Source organism: Pleurodeles waltl, chromosome 4_1 (assembly GCF_031143425.1).
Source record: "Pleurodeles waltl isolate 20211129_DDA chromosome 4_1, aPleWal1.hap1.20221129, whole genome shotgun sequence".
NCBI lineage: Eukaryota > Metazoa > Chordata > Amphibia > Caudata > Salamandridae > Pleurodeles > Pleurodeles waltl.
This window is the reverse complement of record NC_090442.1, coordinates 607,528,978-607,551,203: the sequence shown is the minus strand read 5'-3', so window position 1 is coordinate 607,551,203 and position 22,226 is coordinate 607,528,978. Positions and strand designations below refer to the sequence as shown.

Here is a 22,226-nt window from a genome sequence, read left to right as displayed (position 1 = left end):
ATTACCTACATTAATGCCTTTGCACCATCTTACTTTGGGTGCCTATAATGTGCAAGAAGTTCCCACTATTAGGTAAGGACCATCGTTATGGCAAAGTTGTCACCACCATGCCGCGCTTACTCACAGTAAGTCCTTAATCCACAATAATGCTAGGTCCAGCATATTATGCAGGTTGCATGGGGGAGGCAATAGGGGCAAGTGGGAGGAACATTTGTGATGGAAAAAGCTTTTTTCCTCAATATAAAGGCTTTTTTCTGAGCAGGTGAAAGGTTGCTTCCACCTGCGTAATATCAAAGTAGTTTTTTTTTCTGTGGATGACGTGCCAGGTGTACTTTTGATGATACAGCCACAGTAGATATGCTTTTAGGTGCCACTGTGTGACACCATCGACACAAATCCTAAAACAGAGCGACAAATGGTTTAGGAGTTTGTCCCAATAGATCTGGAAGAGAGCACCATCACGCCATTCCATTACAGACTTGAGCTCTGTGATACTCACCTTTCACCATACCTCATTTTGCAGAGCATGGGGGTAAAATACAAAATATACTGGAGAGCAGTTTCGTGAGAGAAAATAGCAAAGAAACACAACCTCAGGGGTAGAGCACTATATTTTTGAAAAAATAAAAACTTGAGGGGTTTCTGGGAAATGGTTAACAACTTTAACAGGGCTCCAACAACAATTAAGAGGTCCAGCATAGCAGAAGAAGGTTGGGTTGACATCCTTACCAAGTACTGTAGTCAATCCTCAGAGGACACAGTGCCCCAAAGCTATATGAGTGGGAGTAAGACTCCTATAGAACTTCTCACAAACCGAGATTACTCCATGCTCAGTTTTTCTGAAGAACAAATCTGTAAGTCCATCCGAAAGAAGAGACCAGATAGGGCCCCTGGTGCGAATGGAATACCAAATGCACTGTACAAAACCAAGCCATCCTTTTGGACAGATAGACTGGCGGTAGTGTTTAACAGTGCCCTCCAGTTAGAGTCTATCCCGGCCTTGTGAAAAGGATGTATAATCACCCCCGTTTTTAAAGGGGTAGACCGTTCCCGGAAAACTATCAACTTATCATGCCAACAGATACTGAGGCAAACCATTTTGCAGGTCTTCTTCTAATGAAGCTCCTGCGTTTGGCACAAGAAAAGCACATCATTTCTCCTAACCAGTCCGGGTTCACATAAGGGGCTTGTACGGCAGCCAGCATTTTATCTTTGTTGGTAATTATGGAAAAGTAAAAAATGAAAAGGCAACATCTTTACCTTTGTTTTGTGGATTTTAAGTCTGCATTTGACTACGTACAGTGCAACACTGTTTTGGCAAAAAACGGATTCCTGGGCATCCCCACACTTTGTCTAAAAGCAGTACTACTGATATATTCAGACACCTGGATAAGAGTGCGAATTGGGGGCGGCTCCTTGTTGTCCAGGAATATCTGATAGTGACTTCTAGCTGCAGATTCCGTACCTTAGAATTTCCTGGCGTCAGCTTGGAATCCTGAAGTTTTGCTTAGCAATACACTTGCATGAGCCATTGGGTGGCGTCATTCGGATTCACGTGGCTGCGTCGGCGCCGCTGGAGCCATCTGTGATGTCACAGTCACCTATAAAGGCACCATCCAGGCACGTGTACGTCAGTTCTTTTCCTTCCGCACCAGTTAAAGGGGAAATCCTGAGTCACGCTATCCTCTGTTTTTTTTTTCTTCTTTTTTTTTAAACCCTTTTTCGACCTTTTTGTCAAAAATGTATTTTTTTCATTCTGTATGAGATGACATCCACGAAGACTGGGTTCAAGCTGCGCGGCACCTGCCACCTTGCCATGTCGGTGATGGACACCATAAGGTATTTCTCCGGAATTTAGACCGAGACCACGACTCTCGTGTTATGACTGCCGGGCCGTGGATCCGAAAGCTTTAAGGAAGCAGTCCCTGAAGCTCATGGCTGCCCTGGAGTCGACGTCGGCTGGCGCGACTCCTCAGAGGTCACTGTCCCAGTCGAGGATGAGGTCGTGGGACCGCTGCAGGAGCTCCAAGTGCTCTTCGTCCCACTCGAGGTCCTCCCGGCACTCTGGGAAGAGACACAAGAAGAAGGAAGTTGCCGTCGGCTGACGAGGCGAGTCAGGAACGTCGACGTTCCAGGCATGGTTCTGCTGAGCCATTGCCAAGGCCGACTTCGAATTCCAAATGCCCCCCTGCCTCCCACGCCCCCATCCCCTTTCCGGGAGCCGGAGTGACCCCCGCTCAACTCTGTTTGAGGGGGCCTGCCCCGCCGATGCACCTTTGGTCCCGCAGGGTCAGCAGGGGCCCCATCAGGTTTCACGCCTGCAGCTTTGGCCTCCTCCAGTATCCCTCCTGATATCAACTCTTCCTACGCCACCAGCACCCACCTGTAGCATTCTAATACCCGATGAGCCATAACGTCAGTGTACGACGCCGATTCTGGTGCTGACGGTGCCAACAGGTGCCAGATCATTCACTGAGCCTTTCTATGATCAGTCCAGCATTGGTGAGGAATGGGAGGAATCTCAGGACTCTCTGGAATCTCAGTTGGAGCAAAAGGACTGGTAAGTGGAGTTAAGAGAAGCCAGTGGACTGGACTCCTCTCCAGATGCTGGCATGCTCTCACCTACGGTGGCTACGGAAGAGGGAGCATTGTATGTTATGGTGGTACGTAGAGCAGCTGAAGTCATGGACCTGGATCTGCCTGCGGTGCCGGTCAGGACTAGCCTCCTGACTGAGGTGCTTCAGCCAGTGGTTTCAAAATCGGAACCAATGTTTCCTTAATAAAGCCCTCACTGATGTTATAGGAAGCTGGCTCTGTATATACTATATCAAAATGAGATAGTGTGCACAGAGTCCAGGGGTTCCCCAGAGGCTTAACAGAGTTTAAAGTAGATAATACTAATGCTCTTGTTTGTGAGAGTGTGGTCGAGCAGTTAGGTTTGTCAGAGGGTAGTGCAAAGTATTTGTTGTACACACACAGACAATAGAAGAAGCACACACTCAATAACTTAACTCCAGACTAGTGTTTTTTATATAGCAGATATATATTTTCTTAAATTATTTCTAGAACCACAAGATTCAAGTTGCAAGTAAGTACGTAAATTAATAAGTATTTCACATATGTATCAGTATCATTTTTTTGGGAGTTGGTAAGTTGTACAGTTTTTGAATATTTGGCAGTAATCTGTTTTAAAAGTGCGCACTGCAATTTTCAGAACAGTTCCTGGGGGAAAGAAACATTAATACATTTTGCAGGTAAGTAGAACACTTACAGTTCCAGTCTAGGGGGAGTAAAGAAGTCCACAGATGGGGGTTCAAGTTAACCCCAAACACCCACCCCCAGCAACACAAGCCCAGCCGGGTGCAGAGGTCAATTTTGAGGCAAATTTAACATGGAGACTGGGGGCACTCTTTTTCAGATCTGCTGTCAGGGTAGTACCCGTGTCTTTGGAGGGCAGACCTAGGAGGTTTAGAGGAGCCACCGGGGGGGCCATAAGTAGGGACCAAAGTCACACCCTCAGTGGTGCAGGCGCGGCCGGGTGCAGGCTGCAAACAGAGTGTTGGGCTCCCAATGCTTTTCTTTGAAGGGACCCCGGGGGTGTTTTAAATGCTGCAGGTTGGGTCCAGTGGGGTCGGTTCTAGAAAACCACATGCTGGACAAGTAGGAGGGCCACCTGCTGAACATTGCTGCACCAGAGGTTGGGTTCTACAAGGTCTGGGGGCTGCAAGTGCAGTGTACCTTTAGGGGTTGGATATCTTCGTCCGGAGCTTTTGCGGTCAGTGGGGGTCCTGTGGATGCACACTGCAGGCGTCGTCGTGAAGGACCGGAGAGGTCAACCCAGGGTGGGCAATTGCTAGGAATCGCCTGGGGGGTCCTCTCCAGCTAATTGGGCCACCTGGACTTGGGCCATGTGCGTCGGTTACAGAGTGGTCCAGACTCGCTAATCTGGGAGGCTCTGGAGTCTTTGGATGTAGTTTATTCTTGGACAGGGCCACTGTCCATGGGAGTTCTTGGTCCTCTGTGATGCAGAGCAGTCCTCTGGAGTTTGGCAGAGGTCACTGGTCCTGCAGAATGTGTCGCTTTCTTGTTGCAGGTTCTCTGATGCAGGGGACAGGCCAGTAGGGCTGGGCCAAGTCAGTTTGTATCTTCCTTCTTCTCTGCTGGGGTTTCAGCTTAGTAGTCCTTCTTCTTTCTTTGCTCTTCTTGTGAGGTCGCCAGGAATCTGACAACCTGGGTTCAGGGGAGCTCTTAAATCCGGGATTTAGGGGCATTACCACCGGGGTCAGAGGTGAGTAGCCAATGGCTGCTGACCCTGAGGGTGGCTACACCCTTTTTGTGTCCAGTCCCTTTGGGGAAGTGGGCACAAACCTAACCCTTTTGGGCCGTCTCCTCCAAACTAAGATGGAGGATTCGGCAGGGAGAGGGTCACCTCAGCTCTGGAAACCTTAGGGGTGTTCCTAGCTGGCAGGGTCACTCTTTCCTGCTTTCCCTAATTTTCCCACCGGACTTCACGCTTTGTCCTGGGGGCGGGCAACTCCACTAGCTGGAGTGCCCTGGGGCACTGTAACAAGAGGTCTGAGCCTTTGAAGCTCATCGCCAGGTGTTACAGTTCCTGCAGAGGGGAGGTGTGAAGCACCTCGACTAAGTGCAGGCTTTGTTTCTGACCACCAAGAGCACAAAAGCTCTCACCCCATGTGGTCAGAAACCCGTCTCTTAGTGGCAGGCTGGCACAGACCAGTCAGTCCTGCACTAAAGGGTTGGGTAAAATACAGGGGGCATTTATAAGATGACCTCTGGGTGCATTGTTCAATAAATCCAACACTGACATCGGTATGGGTTTATTGTGCTAAAAACCTTGATGCCAAACTTCTCAAGATTCAGTGAAGCCATTATGGAGCTGTGGAGTTCGTAATGACAAACTCCCAGACCATATACTCAGTATGGCTACACTGCCCTTACAATGTCTAACAATTGACTTTGACAGTGTAGGGGCATATTGCTCATGCAGCTATGCCCTCACCTCTGGTATAGTGCACCCTGCCTTAGGGCTGTAAGGCCTGTTAGAGGCGTGACTTACCTGTGCCACAGGCAGTGGTTTGTAGGCATGGCACCCTGAGAGGGGTACCATGTTGACTTTGCCTTTTTCTCCCCACCAGCACACACAAGCTGCAAAGCATTATGTATGTGCTTGGTGAGGGGTCCCCTAGGGTGGCATAATACATGCTGCAGCCCTTAGGGACCCCATTCCTAGCCACAGAGCCCTTGGTACCATAGGTACCATTTACAAGGGACATATCTGGGTACCAGGGGTGTGCCAATAGTGAAAAAAAAGGTACAGATTTTGGGAAAGAACACTGGTGTTGGAGCCTGGTTAGCAAGGTCCCAGCATGCTCTCAATCGAAGCTGACATTAATATCAGGCAAAAGGTGTGTGTGTGTGTGTGGGGGGGGGTAACCATGCCAACGAGGGCACTTTCCTATAGATGCACCTGTAAATAGGACAATTGACCATCGCCCACCTCCAAGTGATCCTAGCTTCCTCACACAACACCCCACCCCGGAGAGCTTGGTGGTCCATGCCTCCACTTCCCACGGCGCCTTCCCTTCAGCTCCCCCGGAAAGGGAATCCAAGAGGCTGGACCAGCTTGGGAAGATGATGTTTTCTTCCTCCAGCCTGGCATTGAGGTCAGGAAACACCTCATGCCTATTGGGCTGTATTTCTCATGCTGCCTCAGGTCCCGGGGGACGTGCGGGACACTCTCTCACAAGCAGTCAAAGATGGGAGAGATGCAGCCAAGTTTACTATCAGGTGTGGTTTGGACACGTTTGACTTGCTGGGTAGATCGATTTCGTCAACTGTGGCCCTTTGTCACCACACCTGCCGTCGTACATCAGGCTTTTCGTGGGATGTCCAGGCAACCTGACAAATGAGTCTTGCAGATCATACAGATGGGCTATTCCTTCCTCTTCCAGCCTTTACGTTAAAAGAATGGTTGATGGAGAATCACATAGTCTTGCTCCGCGAGCAAGTTTTGGTTCTCTTGCCCAAGGGAGCCGTAGAAAGGCTCCTGACGTCAGGAGTATGCAGTGGTTGCTAATCCCACTACTTTCTGATACCCAAAAAGAACAAGGGTGTTTAGCCTATTCTAGATTTAGGGGAAGTCAAAGTCTTCCTTAAAAAAGAAGAAATTCAAAATGCTCACTCTGGCTCAGGTCTTGTCTGCCTTAGACCAAGGAGACTGAATGGTAGCGTTGGACTTGCAGGATGCGTATTTTCATATTCCTATCCTGCCTACCTATAGGCGTTACTTGCGGTTCAAGTTGGGCCACGTGCACTTTCAGTTTACTGGGCTCCCCGTCTGTCTCACCAGTGCCCCTCGGGTTTTCACCAAAGTGATCGCAGTGGTAGCAGCTCATCTGCGCAGGTTAGGGGTTTCAGTCTTCCCCTACCTTGATGACCGGCTGTTGAAGGCTCCTTCACCCCAGACTGTTGTCACCCACCTTCTCAGTTTTTATATAAGTTAAAGTATGCAATGGTTTTTAACAACTTACTAACAACGGTTATCAACAACATATTCAGTCAGATGAGGAACACAAATATATAGACCTCTCCACCTTAAGGCTTTTGTTAATGGGAAGAATTTGAGAATTCGCTAAGTAATGACAAGCTTGTTTTGAGAAAATGGAGCATGATAAATGTGCACAATTGCACAGTGAATGTTATCCTTGTATGGCACTTTAGCACTTTAATCCCTACTTTGTCTTCTTTAATGAAATGAGTGTGAAATGATACAATGCTAATGATAAGCTTTTTTGGAGACTGTATTTTATTGTCCACTGAATTCTCTTATTTTGTTATCAGTGTAATTGTTTTACCTAACTTCTCACTTTTCGAAAATAAACGGAAACAGAGCATGGAGGTAAGACTTTGACATCCTGTCTTTTGCTACACCGCAGTTGTGCAACATATGTTTGAGTATTTCTACTAAAGATCATTGAAAATGTTGTAATTGAAAAAGCTGAGAGGCCACAGCAGCATGAAGAAGGAAATGTAGCAACTGTTGCTCTAATTGGTATACGTTGCAATCTTAAATGTTATATTCGTTTATTAACATATGAGTAAGGCAAGTGCTGAGCAAACATAATTGAACACATTCTATTGATTTTTTTTTCTAGGCAGCTTATTGCACATTTGAAGGTTTTTTCGAGATTTTCAAATCCACGTTCTCTGTTTTTGGAATCAAAGTTATATGAACTTTATACCCAGGTAACCCGTTCAATTAGTATTCTTTGTCTATTGATAAAACTTGATTGTGTTTTGTAGGATGTTGTATGTGAGTTCACTGTACAATGACCTTCAGGGATTGGTCGATTATTGTTAGTGTAAATAGATGTGGGGTTTAACTTCATAATATTTTCACGTTCTAGCTTTCCACTTTACTGAATATGCCTCTTATGAACAATTGTAAATTTTATTGTTTTCTGTTTGTGCCTTGCAGATTTTGTTTTCGCTCATATCATTGCTTTAGCAATCAACATGATCGGTTTGAGCGTCATGATAATTGCGGGTCTTGTGAAAGTGAAATCTTCTTTTTAAATTAAATATTAACATGTTTACTTTAATAGGACGGTCTAGAGCCAAGACATGCAGGTAAGGTATTTCCGTATTGTTTGTATGTATGAAGATTTTTAAATTAGTTCATGCTTTATTTTTCAATGACTTCCACTTGGCACATGTCACAAATACCAGTCCTTTTGCGGGTAGCACTTGGCAGCAGTCAATCACAAGACTGGTATTTTTGGTTGGGTAGTTAGAATACAGCAAGAACTTTCAAACATTTTATGCAAGCCTCCTTTATATGAAAATAAATATATAATACTAGTTTTGTTAGGTGCTCCAGAGTGAGGTCCTGCCAAACATTATGCTAAATGCTGACTACTGCTGTCTTAGCAGGTAAAGGTTAAGTGATATATTAAAACAAATATATAAAAGTGAATATATTCAGTGGTGCATATCCTCCAAACATTAATTTTTACAGCAGAGGGTGTACTGTCACAGCCAGCTTCTCTTACACACATTGAACATGCAAAGCACTGGCAGGAGTGATGTAAACTTCCAAACAATGCATGGCTACAGCACAGACAACAACTAGGGAAGCTTTCTCTCAATACAAAAGCAGGTACAGGAGAGGTATAAGCATTGGAAGCATTTCCCTTCAGAGAACCGATACAGTGTGGGCAACAGCAGGATCTCTGTACTTCTCAGGCGGAACAGCTAGAAGTGTGGGCAGCAGAAAGCTAGGCCCGAGAGCAGGCTATACTCTGGGGTCTTCTGATCCCAATATTGCAGGCAGGCAGGGTCTGCTATTGATCCCTTCTGTTCATAACAGTGTGTGCCAGAGAGATGGTAGGAGCAAGTGTCTACTCTGTCTTCCTTCATCCAACTTATCTTTCATCCTCATAGCCCTTCTTCAATGCATTAGGCCCTGTAGGAAGTTGGCTCTGTATGTACTATTTCAAAGTAAGAAATAGCATGCACAGAGTCCAAGGGTTCCCCTTAGAAGTAAGATAGTGGCAAAAAGAGATAATTCTAATGCTCTATTTTGTGGTAGTGTGGTCGAGCAGTAGGCTTATCAGAGGGTAGTGTTAAGCATTTGTTGTACACACACAGGCAATAAATGAGGAACACACACACTCAAAGATAATTCCAGGCCAGTAGGTTTTTATATAGAAAAATATATTTTCTTAGTTTATTTTAAGAACCACCGGTTCAAGATTTACAAGTAATACTTCAAATGAAAGGTATTTCACTCAGGTATCTTAGGAACTTTGAATCAACACAATACCATGTACAGTTTGAGCAAAAATGGCAAAAAGCGATTTTAAAACTAGACAGTGCAATTTTCAACAGTTCCTGGAGGAGGTAAGTTTTGGTTAGTTTTGCAGGTAAGTAAAACACCTACAGGGTTCAAAGTTGGGTCCAAGGTAGCCCACCTTTGGGGGTTCAGGGCAACCCCAAAGTTACCACACCAGCAGGTCAGGGCCGGTCAGGTGCAGAGGTCAAAGTGGTGCCCAAAACGCATAGGCTTCAATGGAGAAGGGGGTGCCCAGGTTCCAGTCTGCCAGCAGGTAAGCACCTGCGACTTCGGAGGGCAGACCAGGGGTGTTTTGTAGGGCACCGGGGGGGACACAAGTCAACACAAAAAGTACATCCGCAGCGGCACAGGGGCCGGGTTTACAGTTGGTTTCACTGGGAGACCCAGGGGTCTCTTCAGCGAAGCAGGCAGGCGGGGGGGGGGGGGGACTCCTCAGGGTAGCCACCACCTGGGCAAGGGAGAGGGCCACCTGGGGTTCGCTTCTGCACTGGGGGTTGGACCCTTCAGGTCCTGGGGGGTGCGGGTGCAGTGTCCTTACCAGGCGTCGGGTTCTTTGAAGCAGGCAGTCGCGGTCAGGGGGAGCCTCTGGATTCCCTCTGCAGGCGTTGCTGTGAGGGCTCAGGGGGGTCAACTCTGGCTACTCACGGGCTCGCAGTCGCCGGGGAGTCCTCCCTGTAGTGTTGTTTCTCCGCAGGTTGAGCCGGCCTGACTGGTGGGTGGTGACTCCTTGTTTTTCTCATTATCTCCCCTGGACTTGCCGCCAAAAGTGGGGGCTGTGTCCAGGGGGGGGGGGCATCTCTACTAGCTGGAGTGCCCTGGGGCATTGTAACACGAAGCCTGAGCCTTTGAGGCTCACTGCTAGGTGTTACAGTTCCTGCAGGGGGGAGGTGTGAAGCACCTCCACCCAGAGCAGGCTTTTGTTTCTGTCCTCAGAGAGCACAAAGGCCCTCACCACATGGGTCAGAAACTCATCTCTCAGCAGCAGGCTGGCACAGACCAGTCAGTCCTGCACTGAAGGAGTGGGTAAAATACAGGGGGCGTCTCTAAGATGCCCTCTGTGTGCATTTTTTTAAATAAATCCAGCACTGGCATCAGTGTGGGTTTATTATTCTGAGAAGTTTGATACCAAACTTCCCAGTATTCAGTGTAGCCATTATGGAGCTGTGGAGTTCGTTTTTTGACAAACTCCCAGACCATATACTTAATATGGCCACACTGTACTTTCAGTGTCTAAGAATAGACTTAGACACTGTAGGGGCATATTGCTCATGCAGCTATGCCCTCACTTGTGGTATAGTGCACCCTGCCTTAGGGCTGTAAGGCCTGCTAGAGGGGTGACTTACCTATGCCACAGGCAGTATTTCGTGTGCATGGCACCCTGAGGGGGCTGCCATGTCGAATTTGCCTTTTTCTCCCCACCAACACACACAATCTGCAATGGCAGTGTGCATGTATTAGGTGAGGGGTCCCTTAGGGTGGCACAAAATATGCTGCAGCCCTTAGGGACCTTCCCTGGTCACAGGGCCCTTGGTACCACTGGTACCCTTTACAAGGGACTTATCTGTGTGCCAGAGGTGTGCCAATTGTGGAAACAATGGTACATTTTAGGTGAAAGAACACTGGTGCTGGGGCCTGGTTAGCAGGGTCCCAGCACTCTTCTCAGTCAAGTCAGAATCAGTATTGGGCAAAACCTGGGGGGTAACTGCAACAGGGAGCCATTTCCTTACGGGCCCCTTTCAGTTTCTTTATGCCCCCAGGAGTCTCTCTTCTTCACCCAATATGGTCAACCAACTGTTTAGAGGGTCCTCAGTGTGCTATCAGATATTGTTTGTTGGCTGTCAGGGACTCTTAGCTGGCCATCACATTACCCAGCTCACCCAGACTCTCAACTGGCCAGCCATCCTACACCTTCAGCCAGTCCCTAAAAACCCTCAGCCAACCTCACCTGCTCTCAGGGACAGTCTGCCACTTCTAAGGCAGATTCACTATCCTTTATACAGTTTTCAGGGCCCAAGAATCGACCATCGGAAACCCTGAGCTGGCACCTAGCTTTCACTGACCTTCAGTCATCCTCATGTGGCTTTTAGGCCCAATCTGTTGGTGAGCAGTCTGTTAACTCAGACTCCCCCAGCTGCCATTTTTTCATTGACACCTTCAGCCCACAATGTGTCAATTACTACAGGCTCTCGGGTGTCATAAACTACAGGTTTTATGGATGCAGCATGTTTTCTAAAAAGCCAGGTTTGGCTGACTGTGTCACCTCTGACATGTGCCTCCTGACAATTATGGAACAGAAGCAGAAAGAAAAGTCTCTCTTGGTGATGTAAACAAAGATCACGCTGACAAAAGTGAAAAATAAGTAACTATCCATTTGAGACCGGATCCTGCAATTGCTTTGTGTTGCCTTCCTCGTCCTTTTTTTTTTTTTTTTTTTTTTTTTTTTTTTTTTAAAGAATCCCCTAAAAACTGAAGCTCGACCTAGTGCTTACACGTTCAGCTCAGGCTGCTGCTTGGGTCTGTTCTTTGAGGCAGTTCTTTTGTCATATGACACTGCCTTTTTTGAACAGATGTCTGTACTGACAGTCAAAGTTGCAGAGTTACTGCAGTGTAGTAGAGGTACCAGAAATATACACCAACTTCCCTCACAGGTTACGAGCAAGCTGGAGTACAGAGTGAGAGTTTTTATTTCTCATTTTGCTTTCATTGGAAGTATGAGTTCAGGAAGAGTGCTGCTTCTTCTCTCACAGTTTCTTACTTAGATTGGTCTCCCACTCTGTAATGCCCTGAAGGATGGGTCATTGTGACATCACTACTCGCTTGTAATAAACAAGCAACTAGTGACCTTATATTCTTATTACAGGCACGTTCCGACATCCGAATGTGCCTGTAGAAGGTAAATAAAGCACAGTAGGTTATAAATAAACGTCTCAGAGGCAGTGTGACCCTCTTTCTTCTGGACCTCTCCACCATCTTCAGCACTTTGTCTCACCATACTCCCACACCTTTCTCAGAGGCTGGGGTTTTCCACAGCTGTCCCAGGCTGTCAGCTATCGCCCATACCAATTAGATTGTACTAATTTATTATTATTCCAAGTGGCCTAAGGTTAGGCTTTCAAGCAGTGTTACTGATGCTGCGGCTATTGAGTTAGTATGAGGTGTGGTTGTAGAGAGGGTGTTCCTTAGGACTTATTTTTGGACAGTGTGGTACTATTGCTATCTGTAAAGATGAGTGAGTGTGGGAGAAACCAAGAATAAAGCTCCAGAGGGTATCATTTTACTATCCAAAACCGAATGGTCAAGTTTATTGATTGAACCACAGTGTGAGAGACTAATTTCTGCTTGCCATCAAATACAACTCATGTTGCTTTAATTCCTTGCAGTAAACCTTACTGGATTACATATTAGGTCTTTATTTGTTGACTGAGAATTCAGAATTTTGATGTATTGCTTGTCCGGCTACCAGCAACCAAACATTGTCCTTGTACCAGGCACCTGAAAGGAATTGTCCGATGATTGGGTTTGAGCAAAGTGAGTGACACTGTTGAAAAATGGGATAAATCCCATAAGAAGAAATTAAAGTTTATGAACCAGAGAAGAGGCATGCCTATCTTCGAGAACAACACACATAGAAACACTGTTATAATTGATCTCTGGGTTCTTATTAATAATCCTTTTAATGTAATTGGTGTTTTGTGCAATACACTGAGATTGGAAGATGCAAGAGTCTGGAATTTAAGAAGAGTTTCTACATTTCTAGATGAAATTTAAAGTCAAGGTAACTTAAACACTGAGAATAATGTTTTGTTGGATCTTGTTAGGAAGCTGATGGTGTGAGTTCAGATGTCTTTGATGGTACTGGGCTTGAATCTAGTCCAGTGCGTGGATTTGCTATTGATGAGAATGATCCTGAAAGTTTGGGTTTCTTATTAGCTTCAGTTATTTTCTTTTGTGTGCATATTTGTTTATTCTGTCATCTGTTTGCCGTATGGTGTACCTGGGTGTTTTGACTGATAACGGAAACATATAGCTTTTGGTCCTTTATTTTGTAATGGCCTCTTGTCCTCGTTTTCTGCACGGAAGGAGACCTTGGTGTGTGAAATGGGGGCTGAAGGCTGCCTGTGTGAATGGAAGTAGGACGTTGACATCCTTGTCTAGGTTTAAATTAAGACAGTTAAATTGAGTGTGCAGTTCATCACTTATCTTTTGCAGCTGTTTAATATACTTTGTGAAGCGTTGCACTGGGGTGTTGTACATTTTTCACCACCATTTTACACAGACCATACCATTACAGTCTTCTGATCACCTCCTGAACCCCTCATCCATTGGGTTTCCATAGGTAATTCCTGGTTTCCATTAAGCTTCTGCACACATGGTCACTCTTCCTTTACCTTCCAAATAGTATTTGAAATTATCAATTGGAGGAAGCTGGTCTTCTATGCAGTGTACCAATGTAAGAGTACAGTATGCAGAAAGCACAGGCAACCCTTATTGGCTGACAAAGATTAAAGTAATAACCCTAAATGCTCTCTTTTGTGGTAGTGTGGGCGAGCAGTTTAGGCGTATCAGAGGGCAGTGCTAAGCATTTGTTTAACACAGAAAGTCAATAAATGAGACACACACTCAAGAAGAAACTTGAGACCAAGGTTAGAAAAATAAAAAAAAATTGAATATTATTTTAGATAACAAAAATCTTCAGAAATAGGTAAATACTGTTCAAAATATTTCTTAGCACAGAGAGGTAAGTAAATCAAATGAAGGTGCTTTATTTGTGGTTATGCTTTCAGTGACCAAAACAAAAAGTACTGCATATGGGTGTTTGGATAGATATATCAGGGGGTCCTCTTTAGGTCTTAGGGTGATTGGGGGGGTGAAGGTCTGTCAAGGTCATGAGAACCACCAGCAGTTTGGTTTTACTAGCCCTGAAGTGTCTGGGTGAAAAGGTGCTGGATGAGTTGGGTACCTTGCTCACTGCATGGTTGGCGAAGAGGTGGCATCTAGAAACAGACTGCAAAGGGGTACTTGGAGACAAGTCCAGTAGCTCTCACTGGGGGGGGCTCAGTTTGTGAGAGTCCTTAGTGCAAGGGGGCACAGTTGATAGTCGTGGACCTCGACCGGGGAGCTTGGGTGCAGAGGATTTAGGTTGGCTGGTCCTGTTTGTCGAAGGCGCTTACTGGTCTTGGCTAGACCTGCAGAGGAGGATGAAAAACAAACAACAGGGCCACTCTTGTTGTCAGCCTCCTTTGTTCTGTTGTCTCTCAGTGGTCAGGTCATCTTTAGTGGCGGTGGTGTCTGGTCCAGATGCAAACAAGTCTTATTGCTTGCACCTGCTCCGGTGCCCTGGATATTGGTGCACGGTGACTCTTGGTTGGCTTGCCGTCTCCAAACTTGGTGGGGGGACGGTCTGTCCTCCTGGAGCACGGTGACCTCATCCTAGGTGACTGCTACATCAATGGACCCGGTGGTCAGCAGATCAGTGTACTGCACATCTTGCTAGATGCCTGCAGGTTGTACGGAAGTGGCTTCTCCACTCCAAGGGAGATGCTGGCTGGTTTGGCAAAATGCTGGCAACCCTCTGAGGTTTTTGTGAGATGCACAGCTGCATGGCGAGTTGGGTCCGGGCAATTGTCAGGGCAGCAGCAAAAAGTCCAAGCTGGTCCATAGTTCTCACTCTGGTTGGCTCTTCTTTGTCCTTCTACTTTGTTTAGTCAGACAAATCGGAGTTCCTTGTGTCAGGGGGCCATCTAAATACTCAATGTAGGGGTGTTTAGGTGGGTGTTGGGCAGTAGTCAATGGGATACTTAACCCTGGAGTGATTACACCCCCTATGTAACCACTTCCTGTGGGGAGTGGACATAACCCTGACCCTCAGTTCCTAGTTACACCAAAAACAAGATGGTGGAACCCTTCCTACGTGGAGCACATCAGGCAGCCAACCTTAGGGGTGTGACTAGTCACACCCTACCTACGTAGCTAATTTCCTGCCTGTCCTGCTGCCAATTGGGCCTCAGGGCAGGGGGTGGCATCTCTCATGTCAGGGAGAAGCCGGGCCGCACTTTAAAGGCGGAAGGGACTTTGAAATCCCTGGCCTTGGTATGCAGATTCACTAGGCATGCTGCTGGAGGAGGTGATAAGGCCTTCCTCCGGAGCATGCATTGTTTCTGGCCTCAGAGTGTGAGGTTTCACCTCCAGGAGGTCAGAAACCCATCCCTAGTGGCAGGGTGGTCGATACCAGTTAGCCAGCACACTACAGGACTAGTAGGATACCGAGGGTACCTCTAAGGTTCCCTCCTGGTGCATGTCATAATAAATTCAATACTGGTATCAGTGTGAATTTATTAAGATGAGGAGTTTGTTACCAAACGCCGTAGGTTTCAGTGAAGCAATTATGTAGCTGGGTAAGTTGTAATGATCAGTGCCCAGTACATACATTAAGATGGCTTCACTGTTAACTTGCAATATCTATTCATAGAACTAGACATCACAGTGGCATATCTGCTCATGCAGATATGTACTCACACAAAATGATGCAAACCTGCCTAAGGGCTTTAAGGCCTGCTGTAGGGGTGACTTACACATATTATATGCAGTGATTTTGGCATGGCACACAATGAGTGTTATGTTGTGTTTTCACTCATGGTTTGCACAATGAAACGCAGTCTGCAATGGCAGGCTGCATCCAATTTGCAGAGGGTCCTTTTGTGGCATAATACATGCTGCAACCCGTAAGGACCCTCTTTAGTTCCCAGGCCCTGATTGTCAGGGTACCATTTACTATTGTGTGCCAGTTGTACACAATTAGACTGTTTACCTTGTTTTCGGGAAAGAGCACTGGCATTGGGTATCTGAAACCCAGTACACCTTTGTAGGAAGTTGGCTCTGTATGTGCTATTTCAAAGTAAGGAATAGCATGCACAGAGTCCAAGGGTTCCCCTTAGAGGTAAAATAGTGGTAAAAATAGATAATACTAATGCTCTATTTCGTGGTAGTGTGGTCGAGCAGTAGGCTTATCCAAGGAGTAGTGTTAAGCATTTGTTGTACATACACATAGACAATAAATGAGGTACACACACTCAGAGACAAATCCAGCCAATAGGTTTTTATATAGAAAAATATCTTTTCTTAGTTTATTTTAAGAACCACAGGTTCGAATTCTACATGTAATATCTCATTCGAAAGGTATTGCAGGTAAGTACTTTAGGAACTTCAAATCATCAAAATTGCATGTATACTTTTCAAGTTATTCGCAAATAGCTGTTTTAAAAGTGGACACAGTGCAATTTTCACAGTTCCTAGGGGAGGTAAGTATTTGTTAGGTTAACCAGGTAAGTAAGACACTTACAGGGCTTAGTTCTTGGTCCAAGGTAGCCCACCGTTGGGGGTTCAGAGCAACCCCAAAGTCACCACACCAGCAGTTCAGGGCCGGTCAGGTGCAGAGTTCAAAGTGGTGCCCAAAACACATAGGCTAGAATGGAGAGAAGGGGGTGCCCCGGTTCCGGTCTGCTTGCAGGTAAGTACCCGCGTCTTCGGAGGGCAGACCAGGGGGGTTTTGTAGGGCACCGGGGGGGACACAAGCCCACACAGAAATTGCACCCTCAGCGGCGCGGGGGCGGCCGGGTGCAGTGTAGAAACAAGCGTCGGGTTCGCAATGTTAGTCTATGAGAGATCTCGGGATCTCTTCAGCGCTGCAGGCAGGCAAGGGGGGGATTCCTCGGGGAAACCTCCACTTGGACAAGGGAGAGGGACTCCTGGGGGTCACTTCTCCAGTGAAAGTCCGGTCCTTCAGGTCCTGGGGGCTGCGGGTGCAGGGTCTCTCCCAGGCGTCGGGACTTTAGGTTCAAAGAGTCGCGGTCAGGGGAAGCCTCGGGATTCCCTCTGCAGGCGGCGCTGTGGGGGCTCAGGGGGGACAGGTTTTGGTACTCACAGTATCAGAGTAGTCCTGGGGTCCCTCCTGAGGTGTCGGATCTCCACCAGCCGAGTCGGGGTCGCCGGGTGCAGTGTTGCAAGTCTCACGCTTCTTGCGGGGAGCTTGCAGGGTTCTTTAAAGCTGCTGGAAACAAAGTTGCAGCCTTTCTTGGAGCAGGTCCGCTGTCCTCGGGAGTTTCTTGTCTTTTCGAAGCAGGGGCAGTCCTCAGAGGATGTCGAGGTCGCTGGTCCCTTCGGAAGGCGTCGCTGGAGCAGGATCTTTGGAAGGCAGGAGACAGGCCGGTGAGTTTCTGGAGCCAAGGCAGTTGTCGTCTTCTGGTCTTCCGCTGCAGGGGTTTTCAGCTAGGCAGTCCTTCTTCTTGTAGTTGCAGGAATCTAATTTTCTAGGGTTCAGGGTAGCCCTTAAATACTAAATTTAAGGGCGTGTTTAGGTCTGGGGGGTTAGTAGCCAATGGCTACTAGCCCTGAGGGTGGGTACACCCTCTTTGTGCCTCCTCCCAAGGGGAGGGGGTCACAATCCTAACCCTATTGGGGGAATCCTCCATCTGCAAGATGGAGGATTTCTAAAAGTCAGAGTCACCTCAGCTCAGGACACCTTAGGGGCTGTCCTGACTGGCCAGTGACTCCTCCTTGTAGCTTTCTTTGTTCCCTCCAGCCTTGCCGCCAAAAGTGGGGGCCGTGGCCGGAGGGGGCGGGCAACTCCACTAACTGGAGTGTCCTGCTGGGTTGGCACAAAGGAGGTGAGCCTTTGAGGCTCACCGCCAGGTGTGACAATTCCTGCCTGGGAGAGGTGTTAGCATCTCCACCCAGTGCAGGCTTTGTTACTGGCCTCAGAGTGACAAAGGCACTCTCCCCATGGGGCCAGCAACATGTCTCGGTTTGTGGCAGGCTGCTAAAACTAGTCAGCCTACACAGATAGTCGGTTAGGTTTCAGGGGGCACCTCTAAGGTGCCCTCTGTGGTGTGTTTTACAATAAAATGTACACTGGCATCAGTGTGCATTTATTGTGCTGAGAAGTTTGATACCAAACTTCCCAGTTTTCAGTGTAGCCATTATGGTGCCGTGGAGTTCGTGTTTGACAAACTCCCAGACCATATACTCTTATGGCTACCCTGCACTTACAATGTCTAAGGTTTTGTTTAGACACTGTAGGGGCACAGTGCTCATGCACTGGTACCCTCACCTATGGTATAGTGCACCCTGCCTTAGGGCTGTAAGGCCTGCTAGAGGGGTGTCTTACCTATACTGCATAGGCAGTGAGAGGCTGGCATGGCACCCTGAGGGGAGTGCCATGTCGACTTACTCATTTTGTTCTCACTAGCACACACAGGCTTGTAAGCAGTGTGTCTGTGCTGAGTGAGGGGTCTCTAGGGTGGCATAAGACATGCTGCAGCCCTTAGAGACCTTCCTTGGTATCAGGACCCTTGGTACTAGAAGTACCAGTTACAAGGGACTTATCTGAATGCCAGGGTGTGCCAATTGTGGATACAATGGTACATTTTAGGTGAAGGAACACTGGTGCTGGGGCCTGGTTAGCAGGGTCCCAGCACACTTCTCAGTCAAGTCAGCATCAGTATCAGGCAAAAAGTGGGGGGTAACTGCAACAGGGAGCCATTTCTTTACACAAGCCCCCCCCAGCCTACAGGCCAGGAGACTCAGCCCAAGCTGGGAGAGTCTTCCTAGTCTGTCAGGCGAGGAAGAGTAGGAGAAATAGGCTGGTTAGTTGCAGGGCCTACTCTGCCTTACATCCTTCTGTTCAGGTCATTCCCTTTGGGGAACTGACCCACTTCCACAGTGATAGGACCTAGTCTGAATTGCCTCTTGTCTGCCTCTTCAATGTCTCCACCCATTCTTTTTATTTTGGGTTTAGAGGTATCCACCTCTGCTAATCTTATCTTGGCCAGGGTTACCCCTAGCTTACCCATAGAGGTTACCCAGAGCTGGAGTAACCCCACCATGACCAATAGGGTCAGGGGGCCTAACTTGCTATTTGGCATGGGGTCAGACCACCATGCTAAGGATAGTGCAGCCATAAAGGCTAACACCCAGCAGAGGCCACTGACAGCTGTCAGTGCCCAGAACCACACCTTTAGCTCTTCACCTAAAAGGGAAGGGGCTAAGTTACAGGCTTCTTTGGGTTCAGGTTGCCTGTCTGCTGTATTGGAGTGGGGGGTTACCACATCTTGTAGTAAACACCCTTCTTCCACTCTTTCTTCTGTTAGCTGAGGAGCCACCCACTCAGGTTTAACAGTTGCCTGACTAGCCAGGACTTCTTGTGGGTCAGGTTGGACTTTATCAGGGCCATTTTTGGAGTTCTCCCCTACTGGAGCAGAATCTCCTTGGCTTGCTGTAACCTTGGCTAAAGGTTGTCCACCCCTCCTACTCTGTTTTCTTTTCTTCTTTTTCTGGGGCCTGCTTGCATTTACTGCAGAGGCAGGACTTCCAGAATCCTTGGGAGAGGACTGGCACTGGACCAGTTCCTCTCTTGGGCTCTGACTAACCTCTGGGTAGTCATTTCCAAGGAGACAATCAAGGGGGAGGTCTGTACTGACTACTACCCTTCTCCAGCTAAGAGTGCCACCCACTTCTATGGGCACTAAAGCCACAGGCCTCTTAGTGACCCTGTCTAGGCTAACTCTTACCCTGGCAGTCTCACCTGGGATGTACTGGTTTGAGAGCACCAGCCTGTCATGCACAATAGTGTGACTGGCACAAGTGTCTCTCAGGGCAGTGGTTGGGATCCCATTCACCAGTAGGTGGTGGAAGTGTCTACTTCCCTCTGGAATCTCCAACTCACCTGTTGGGCCCTGTTTCCAGTTGAAGGCTAGGAAGACCTCCTCATCTGAGGAGTCATCTCCCATGGCTACACTGGTTACCCCAGGAATTTTGTTCTGGGGTTTGTTTTTGGGACAAGAAGTGTCCTTGGTGTGGTGCCCAGACTGTTTACAGTTGTGGCACCAGGCCTTAGTGGCATCCCAGTTCTTACCCTGGTACCCACCTTTGTTTTGGGTTGTGTCTTGGGGCCCACCCACCTGTTCTGGTTTTTGGGGGCCTACAGAGGACTCTTTTTCTTGGTTTCTAGTGTTACCCACTTTCTCCTGGGGAGTTTTTGTAACCCCTTTCTTTTGGTCACCCCCAGTGAAAGTTTTGGTTACCCTAGTCTTGACCCAGTGGTCTGCCTTCTTTCCCAATTCTTGGGGAGAAATTGGACCTAGGTCTACCAGATACTGATGCAACTTTTCATTGAAGCAGTTACTTAAAATGTGTTCTTTCATAAACAAATTATAAAGCCCAACTGTAGGAAGTTGGCTCTGTATGTGCTATTTCAAAGTAAGGAATAGCATGCACAGAGTCCAAGGGTTCCCCTTAGAGGTAAAATAGTGGTAAAAATAGATAATACTAATGCTCTATTTTGTGGTAGTGTGGTCGAGCAGTAGGCTTATCCAAGGAGTAGTGTTAAGCATTTGTTGTACATACACAAGACAATAAATGAGGTACACACACTCAGAGACAAATCCAGCCAATAGGTTTTTATATAGAAAAATATCTTTTCTTAGTTTATTTTAAGAACCACAGGTTCGAATTCTACATGTAATATCTCATTCGAAAGGTATTGCAGGTAAGTACTTTAGGAACTTCAAATCATCAAAATTGCATGTATACTTTTCAAGTTATTGACAAATAGCTGTTTTAAAAGTGGACACTTAGTGCAATTTTCACAGTTCCTAGGGGAGGTAAGTATTTGTTAGATTAACCAGGTAAGTAAGACACTTACAGGGCTCAGTTCTTGGTCCAAGGTAGCCCACCGTTGGGGGTTCAGAGCAACCCCAAAGTCACCACACCAGCAGCTCAGGGCCGGTCAGGTGCAGAGTCCAAAGTGGTGCCCAAAACACATAGGCTAGAATGGAGAGAAGGGGGTGCCCCGGTTCCGGTCTGCTTGCAGGTAAGTACCCGCGTCTTCGGAGGGCAGACCAGGGGGGTTTTGTAGGGCACCGGGGGGGACACAAGTCCACACAGAAATTTCACCCTCAGCGGCGCGGGGGCGGCCGGGTGCAGTGTAGAAACAAGCGTCGGGTTCGCAATGTTAGTCTATGAGAGATCTCGGGATCTCTTCAGCGCTGCAGGCAGGCAAGGGGGGGATTCCTCGGGGAAACCTCCACTTGGGCAAGGGAGAGGGACTCCTGGGGGTCACTTCTCCAGTGAAAGTCCGGTCCTTCAGGTCCTGGGGGCTGCGGGTGCAGGGTCTCTCCCAGGCGTCGGGACTTTGGATTCAAAGAGTCGCGGTCAGGGGAAGCCTCGGGATTCCCTCTGCAGGCGGCGCTGTGGGGGCTCAGGGGGGACAGGTTTTGGTACTCACAGTATCAGAGTAGTCCTGGGGTCCCTCCTGAGGCGTCGGATCTCCACCAGCCGAGTCGGGGTCGCCGGGTGCAGTGTTGCAAGTCTCACGCTTCTTGCGGGGAGCTTGCAGGGTTCTTTCAAGGCTGCTGGAAACAAAGTTGCAGCCTTTCTTGGAGCAGGTCCGCTGTCCTCGGGAGTTTCTTGTCTTTTCGAAGCAGGGGCAGTCCTCAGAGGATGTCGAGGTCGCTGGTCCCTTTGGAAGGCGTCGCTGGAGCAGGATCTTTGGAAGGCAGGAGACAGGCCGGTGAGTTTCTGGAGCCAAGGCAGTTGTCGTCTTCTGGTCTTCCTCTGCAGGGGTTTTCAGCTAGGCAGTCCTTCTTCTTGTAGTTTGCAGGAATCTAATTTTCTAGGGTTCAGGGTAGCCCTTAAATACTAAATTTAAGGGCGTGTTTAGGTCTGGGGGGTTAGTAGCCAATGGCTACTAGCCCTGAGGGTGGGTACACCCTCTTTGTGCCTCCTCCCAAGGGGAGGGGGTCACAATCCTAACCCTATTGGGGGAATCCTCCATCTGCAAGATGGAGGATTTCTAAAAGTTAGAGTCACCTCAGCTCAGGACACCTTAGGGGCTGTCCTGACTGGCCAGTGACTCCTCCTTGTTATTCTCATTATTTTCTCTGGCCTTGCCGCCAAAAGTGGGGCCTGGCCGGAGGGGGCGGGCAACTCCACTAGCTGGAGTGTCCTGCTGGGTTGGCACAAAGGAGGTGAGCCTTTGAGGCTCACCGCCAGGTGTGACAATTCCTGCCTGGGGGAGGTGTTAGCATCTCCACCCAGTGCAGGCTTTGTTACTGGCCTCAGAGTGACAAAGGCACTCTCCCCATGGGGCCAGCAACATGTCTCGGTTTGTGGCAGGCTGCTAGAACTAGTCAGCCTACACAGATAGTCGGTTAAGTTTCAGGGGGCACCTCTAAGGTGCCCTCTGGGGTGTATTTTACAATAAAATGTACACTGGCATCAGTGTGCATTTATTGTGCTGAGAAGTTTGATACCAAACTTCCCAGTTTTCAGTGTAGCCATTATGGTGCTGTGGAGT

General features: G+C 47.9%; 1 protein-coding gene across 1 annotated transcript in view; it reads left to right on the top strand.

The window, feature by feature from the left end:
- UTP20 (UTP20 small subunit processome component) overlaps window positions 1-22,226 on the top strand; it is a 966,235-nt gene that overhangs the window by 294,017 nt on the left and 649,992 nt on the right. The window contains exon 23 of the mRNA XM_069229033.1: window positions 7,176-7,266. Coding sequence (XP_069085134.1) covers window positions 7,176-7,266 — 91 coding nt within the window. The remainder of the gene's footprint in view (window positions 1-7,175; window positions 7,267-22,226) is intronic.